The 7441-nt window shown below is 38.9% G+C and overlaps 2 protein-coding genes across 2 annotated transcripts in view; one reads left to right on the top strand and one right to left on the bottom strand.

Annotated features, from left to right (window-relative positions):
• pcyt1aa (phosphate cytidylyltransferase 1A, choline a) overlaps positions 1 to 6310 on the bottom strand; it is a 10190-nt gene extending 3880 nt beyond the window's left edge. Inside the window, exons 1-8 of the mRNA XM_014011616.1 lie at positions 6112 to 6310; positions 4365 to 4478; positions 3944 to 4040; positions 3701 to 3817; positions 2992 to 3143; positions 2684 to 2762; positions 1227 to 1369; positions 928 to 1116 (exon numbers count right to left, since the gene is read on the bottom strand). Of these exons, the coding sequence (XP_013867070.1) occupies positions 928 to 1116; positions 1227 to 1369; positions 2684 to 2762; positions 2992 to 3143; positions 3701 to 3817; positions 3944 to 4040; positions 4365 to 4478 (891 nt within the window). The 5' untranslated portion in view covers positions 6112 to 6310. The remainder of the gene's footprint in view (positions 1 to 927; positions 1117 to 1226; positions 1370 to 2683; positions 2763 to 2991; positions 3144 to 3700; positions 3818 to 3943; positions 4041 to 4364; positions 4479 to 6111) is intronic.
• A 187-nt stretch (positions 6311 to 6497) lies between these two features.
• LOC106519797 (zinc finger protein 184) overlaps positions 6498 to 7441 on the top strand; it is a 10689-nt gene continuing 9745 nt past the window's right edge. Inside the window, exon 1 of the mRNA XM_014011610.1 lies at positions 6498 to 6728. The gene's annotated coding sequence lies outside the window, so the exon portion shown is untranslated. The remainder of the gene's footprint in view (positions 6729 to 7441) is intronic.

Raw genomic sequence — 7441 nt, forward strand, 5'->3', positions numbered from 1 at the left:
TGTGTGTGTGTGTGTGTGTAGAGAGAGACAGAGAGAGAGTTCCACCCTCTGACTGCTGCAGGGGCGTGTCTTAGAGAGAGGCTTTTATACCAGAACACAGCCGCTGTGACGAAACCGTGGAGAAGCACGTTACAGCAGAGAGCCGTTAACCAATATGCAAATTAGCCTGCAGTACCACTGCTCCACCCATATGAGCAGCAAAAACACGTTTTTAGACCAAATATTACAGATTAGAACAAATACTCACAAAAACATCAAAATTAGCACAGAAACAGTACTATGTAACATTTTAGACACATTCTAGACAGTTTATCAGCTAAAAAAAGTTAATTTTGGGGTAAGTTACTCTTTAAATACGACCTTACAGTTTGTCTGAATGTTTTTGTCATGGGTCAAAAGCTTCTATTATCAAACATCAGCATTTTTTGGGAAACTTCCTTCTTTCTGCAGCACAACAGTAAATCTATGAGAAGTTCCTGCATGAATTATTTTTTATCAGTCAGCTTGAAAAAAAAAGGATAAAACTCTAAATTTGTCTGTTTGGAGGAATACTGTAACTCCTGATGTAAAAATGAAACGTTTTCAGTTTGTGCTTTGTGTATGCTAAGCAGCAGGTTAGTGTTATTTTGTGTTCATTCTGCTTGTCTGTATTGATATCTATGAAAACCTACTTCAGCTTGGTTCAGAAAAGTACACTGTTTTCTAAATCTGATCCTTACGACAGACTGTGCTTTCCAGAGATCAGTTGATATGTCTGACCAGACATCACCGACCACTGCATACTATCTGAAAGTATGCGCAATCTAATTACAGCCTTAATGTAAAGCTTGTTTTCTCTACAGAAAGATCTTATCACCTGTACATTCCTAGTGAGTGTTTTTTTTTAAAAACCAACAATTTCAGACCAAACAAGAGCAGCCTCCTCACCAGAGCTCCCTCAGGGCCGAACATCTGCAAGAAGTTACCGATGAACTCCCTGGATTTCTCCTCCCACTTCTGGATGAGGTCGATGCTCTTCTCCTCCACCTTCTGAACAAATTCTTTGCTTTTCTCCTCCACATCACGCACCTTCCTCTTCACCTTATCCACGCGCTCCTGCAGGTGATACTTCTTCTCCTGGTGGGAGGACAGCAAAGACAGATTACAGGAAGGCACTTTGAACCGCTGCACACCTATCAATGGTTTCTGTGATCAGTACAGTGTTGTATTTAAAGTGAAACCAGTACATTGATGAAGCTGACGTTGAGTTCCTTGGCTGTGTATCCTCTCTGCAGGTTGCGTCTGACATACACGTCATAGTCTCGGACTATCCGAGTGATGATGTCCGAGGTGGAGATGCCCTCCGTCCGCTGGGTGGGAGCAAACATACCTACAGAAAAAAAGCAGGAAGAACAAGAGGATGACTGACACTGCATGCAAATAAAAACACAAAATGGGTATAAATGTCTAATTAGCATTAAAAAAGTCACTTTAGCTGCACTAAATTAAACGGAAATGTCAATCTGAAAACTTTGGCGTTGTGAGAATTAAGGAATTCTCAGTATAATGTTGAGTTTCTTTTTTACAGGTAATTTTACTGATGCTGTGATGTGCAGAGACCAGAACAGATAACACTTTGAGTTCACAACTGTCCAGTTTTAATGTCTTATGTATCTTTACAGGGTTCCCACACTTTGTTCAATATCAAATTCAAGGACATTTCAAGGACTTTCCAGTATCAATTTCCTCAAATTAAAGAACCACGCACAACGGCAATTACCTACTACTACCACAGAATGTTACCAATAAACAGGTTTAACATCATGTAAATTCAATGAAAACTGAACAACATAGAAGTTGTTGAGTCAGAAACAATGATGTCAGTTTACTGTAATCCTGAGTTATCCACCGTAACAAATGTAAGACCTTTTTTATTTAATTTTCTAATTTATTTTTTTAAAAGGTGATGAAAATCAGTTGAGTGAATAGAGAACTTCAATCCACAAAAAATCATTCAAGGACTTTCAAGGAAAAGTGTAATTTTTGGCTGTTTTCACAAACTTTCCAGGTCCTTGAAATGTTTTTTCAAATTCACAAACTTTCAAGGATTTCAAGGACCCATGGGAACCCTGTTACATAAACATGGAATGCCATGAACTGTTCTTACATGAGGCCTTTTGTCATTTTCCCTAAAATAAGTCAAAAGTACATCTTTAAATTTGGATACATTGAAAAAAAACATTTACAAGAAACAAGACCACTTCTACTTATTTAAAACATTTTTATAAAAGCTTTTATTTCCTAAATTTAGATAAAGATTATGCATGTAACTTCCTAAGTAATTGTTTTACTAGATTTTAAGTTTTGTAAGTAAAATATGTCTGGCCAAGGGGGTGCATTTGGGGGGGGGGGGGGTGGTCCTGTCCTGATAACTCCCCTGATTGCCACTAGCAACAAAGATTTAATTATGTTTTCTCAACATTAAGAGATTTTTGGGGGTACCTTTGTATTAAATTAACTGCTTTTAACATCATTAGATGGGCATTAAGTTGGGAATTTTTACCTGCTATAATTTTTAAAGAGTGGCATTTCAGCTCAAATCTCAGTTAAATATAACAGATGATAGGATATTTTGCAATCAGCTAGAACACAAAGGGTTGTGTCATTTCTGAACTACCGTCAATCTGGTTACTTTGCCACTGACCTGCATCTTTGATGTGCTTGTACACGTCATCGCTGCCCGCTGATGAATATGGGATGTCGTCATGAGCCACGAAATCAATCTGGAGAGGTCATTACAACAAAGCAACACAGCAGATTCAGATCTACAGTTTGTACAAAAACAAAACTACACACACACAAACAAAACAAAAAAACATCAAGGAGAAGGTTACAAATGATCAGGGATTATGTCTGGCAAACCCATCTTATTAGTGTTTTCACTAAAAGCTTGTTAGTCGTTTTTCTCTCAACTAAAAAAACCTAATTTGTTTTTCTGAGTCGTCCACTCACGCGATGCTTTGCCAGGAACTCCGGCGATAAGCTCCAGGGAGCGTTTCGCACCACTTCGTCCACGTAGCGGCAGTGTCTGATGGCGTCGTATCGCTCATCCTCGTTCATCACAGTGAAGCCCTTGTATTTGTGGGTTAGCTCATCGCTGCACACTAGAAATGGTCAGAAATATGTAGAAAAATGACTTTTTAAAAAGGAGACTCGGTACACACTAACAGCTCAGTACTGTGGTGTCGCAGTGCACCTGAACTCAGCTCTCATGCTGTGTGGGGTTTAGCTGCGAGGAAGTTCCCAATGAAGTTCTTCATTTTCAATTATTACACAATGTGCACAAAGGTGGCCATCATGAGGGTTATATTATGAAATATTAGCTACAGCTCTTTTGACACCTTTGTGTTCTGATCTTTACTTCAGTCATGGGAATTGTTGTAACCAAAGGTCAAGAAATGAGCTTAACAAGTTTGTATTTTACTAGAATAAAGTACTGCATTTATTCATGTATAATACTAAAAATGTAATCCTAAAAATAATCCATAAAGTGGTGGGGTAATATTATACACGTGTTACTGATAATTAGATTTTTAATGCTCTTTAAGCTAAAAAAATGACTTATCTATTATACTCAAGGCCGTATTATACATAAATAAATATGGTACATATTTTTTCATTTCATTGTAGAAGTCAGTTGACGTCACAGACTTTTACTCACCGCCAACGATGAGATGTGTATTTGGAAAGAGGCGTTTAGCCTGCATGAGAGCCCTGGCGTGACCTGAGTGGAAAACATCAAAGATCCCATCCGCATAGACTCGCACTGGTCTGTTAGCTGGTTAAAGAAAGAGACGAGACACATTGAGACTCAGCTTGGTGTCCACTGGTGCAAATGTAATGAAAAAGGGAGGTTGTGTGCACAAAAAAAATCCCCGAAACAAATCAAAAGTTTCAAATTCACCAGGTGTTCCCTTCTTTGCCTCTTCCATGCTGACTCTCTCGTAGGGTTTATTAACCGGCTCAAGCTCATCAGCAAAAGGTGCAGGATTTCTCAGACCCTAAAACATCCACAAGCATTCAAACTGAGACATTACTAACAAATTAGGTTGTTTAATTTCAGACAAATCACTGTTCTACACAAAACTGAAGCACTTTGTTGTCCATAAGAAGAGGGGGGGAAAGTGAAATCAGCCCTAATTCTGCAACAGATCCTGCAGTCTTGCAAAATATAACTATGTGGTAATCAAAAATGTTGCTCTTGTGGGTGAACGGACAACTCAACAAGAATCTAAAGCATTTTGAAATTCTTCTGGCTAATGCTATTTGCTAAAGGGCACTAAGACTTTCAGAAAACCTACTGCTGAAGCATGCAGCTGACTCACCACAGTGCATCTGGGGATTTTCCCAAATCTCTCCCCTTCCTCGGTCTCCCCATTAGAGCCTTCTCTTTTTCGTTTTCTGGAACGTAGCAGCTCGTTGGAGCTTTCGGCCTCCATCTAGATTTAAAGACAAATGAAACAAACAAACAAAAAAAAAGGGCCAAGAACTGGTTTACTGTGTCACTGTATGATTAACGGTACACTCTGCTATGTGCCCATGTTGCATAATTTTAGACGCACTCAGTCCAGTCTGGACAGCTGCGAGGTCATGGAGGCCAACATATGTTTAGTCAACTTTGACCAAGTAAGAGAGAGAGCGCGCGAGAGCGAGAGAGAGAGAGAGAGAGAGAGAGCGAGCACAGTGTGTGATGTGAACCAGCAAAACAATTTATATAGCACCTGTAAGAACAAGACAGCCAGAACTGTTTTAGTTCATTCAGCACAGCAACCTCTTACATCTAAAGGTAACCATGATTGACAGTCTCTTTTTGCAAAGACTAAAAGTTATATAAACAGTCTTTCGTTTATTACAATTTAACCCTAAAATTAACACACATTAAGAAAATGTACAAAAACTACCATTTTAATGCTTTATTATTATGGCTAATGTCCTAAAACAAACAGCTATTTGAAGTTGCTCAGTTGTAGAAGATAAAGGCTGCACAGCAATTTGCTGTGAATAATCAACCATGTAGAAAAACATGGGAGTGTCTCGCTTTGTGAACAGACTTTTTAAAGGTATCTGCACTTGTCCTGATTCTTTTCGCACATTCATTCTTTCTGTCAGAACCCATCAAAACAAAATAAACCAGTGCGGGCATACAATTACAAGGTTTCTTGTTCCAGTTTGAGGTTCTGCTTCCATTCCACACATCCCATCCTGCCACGAAAACTTTAACCATTCATCTTGAAAGGGAAAAGTTTAACATTATTACTCATGGCCCTTTTTTTAAATCTAGTAATTACACTCTGGTAATCTTTATAAAACATGAGGAATCACAGTTACATGGTAATAACCTTGGGTTGGAGCTCTGCTGCTCTATCAGCAATGTGACTCAATTCACCAGTCCATATTTCTGGTGGTGACAGTGACCTGATCCCACACAGGCCAACTTGTGCAATCGCCGCCCCCTGTCCCTTTCCTCTTGGCAGCTGCTGAGAGTGAGAAGCCCTGCAGGACTCACACCAGATGATTTACACAAAGAGCAGATGTCATCCTGAAACTGGCCTCCATTATAGGAAAGCAACAAAAAGAAGCTGCCAAGTCGTATCCTGTGTTTCACAATAAACCCTGTAACTTCATTTAAAAACTTGGACTAGATCTCTGCTTTTAAATTTGTACAATCACTAATGTGTCTGCAAGTAAAATTATTTATAAAGCAAGCATTTAACTTCAAAATAAAGTGAAAAAATGAACCCTACTTTCTTAATACTCAAGGACTACATAAAATATTCAACCTTCTTGGTTGCAACAAAGGTTTAAGAAACCAAAATTAAAGACATTAATCATTTAACCTTTCAAAACCCCAAAAAAGATACATCATAAGTTAATATATCAGTAGCTCACGGTTAGATCCAAGTAACACATAGCTGACGGAGCAGCTGCTAGTTTAGTGACACTGGTTGAGCTGCACAGAAACCCTGCTTTACTTGACGGATTCAGAAAAGTAACCCAATAGTTCAAACGCCTGATTCAGTGGCATAATGTTAGCTTAAATGTAATAACCATTTCAAGGTTTTGTCTACTTACCGTTCCCGCTTTTGTCAGAAACACTGTCTTGGAGTGATGGGCGGTATAGTTTACGCTGCTAGCTCTATCGAATGCTAGCTAACACGCTAGCTGTCAAGTTGTATGGCTTAATAGCTAACTTAAGCCGCTAGCAGCTAGCAGGTTATACGACATCATTTTAAGACTAAGTGAGAAAAACCTACGCGTCCGACTCCCGGGTAGCTGCTACATCGATGCCTAACAAACAAAAACACCCCTAACAACAACCAGGACAATGGACAATGTGTTATCTGTGACAGCTTGTGTACTACAACGCTGACAGGTCACCAAAACACTTAAGAACTACAAAACTTCCACAACGTAACAGGAAGTGAATGTTGCGCGTTTCCGGGATTGTATCTGCTACCATCTAGTGGACGCAGACAAAAACTATACTCTCGCAAATGGCTTTTAGCGGCGAATACGATCACAAACACCAGAACACAATCTCTGAGCTGAAAGCTGGTGGTTTGGCCTCCACTAACGCCCGTCAGAAAGAGCATGATGAACTGGAGGCTGAGCTTTATAAGACAACGGAGGCCACCAAGGTTGACATCCAGAACCTCGACATTACCAATCGTGTCAGGGAACTTAAACTGGTCAGTGTTTCACAACATGTTTTTAGTTCCTGCTGTCAAAGAAGATAATCTTTTGCCTTACTGTGTGTGTGTATTTGTCTATATTGTTAGCAAAATATCTTATGAACTAGTGGACATCATCTCACAATACTGGATGGACCTCTACATGTGATTAAACGTTTTAAAGCCACCCCATTTCAAGATGGTCATAAAGCTATGCACCTTATCAAATACAAAAAATGGCTATAACTTGGTCGATTGTACAGATGTTGAGCTAAACTTTGGTGTGGTAGTAGCTGAGAGTCATTCTCAACACATACTTCAAGATCTAATATATCACGTAACAGAATCATGTATGATGTTATTTCCAACATTTGATCTAATCTCAGATCTCATCATAAGATGGTTATAATATAAAACTTTGGAATGATATGCAGTCTTTCATCGAATGCCAGGCTTTTAATGATAATAATGTTTGCTTTAAAAACAACATAAATACATCCAAAACATTCCGAATCCAAATCTATCACATATTGGTGTTTGGTCACAATGACTTCTTGGTCATGCTCTGTATAATATTCATGAGTCCTATCAGCATCTTAAGCAGACAAATACAGGTACTTTTGTTTGGTTAAAATCAAATTTTATGTATGTGTATGTATGTAGATATTTGTGTGTGTGTGTGTGTGTGTGTGTGTGTGTGTGTGTGTGTGTGTGTGTGTGTGTGTGTGTGT

This window comes from Austrofundulus limnaeus, unplaced genomic scaffold (genome assembly GCF_001266775.1).
Source record: "Austrofundulus limnaeus strain Quisiro unplaced genomic scaffold, Austrofundulus_limnaeus-1.0 Scaffold82, whole genome shotgun sequence".
In the NCBI taxonomy this organism is placed as follows: domain Eukaryota; kingdom Metazoa; phylum Chordata; class Actinopteri; order Cyprinodontiformes; family Rivulidae; genus Austrofundulus; species Austrofundulus limnaeus.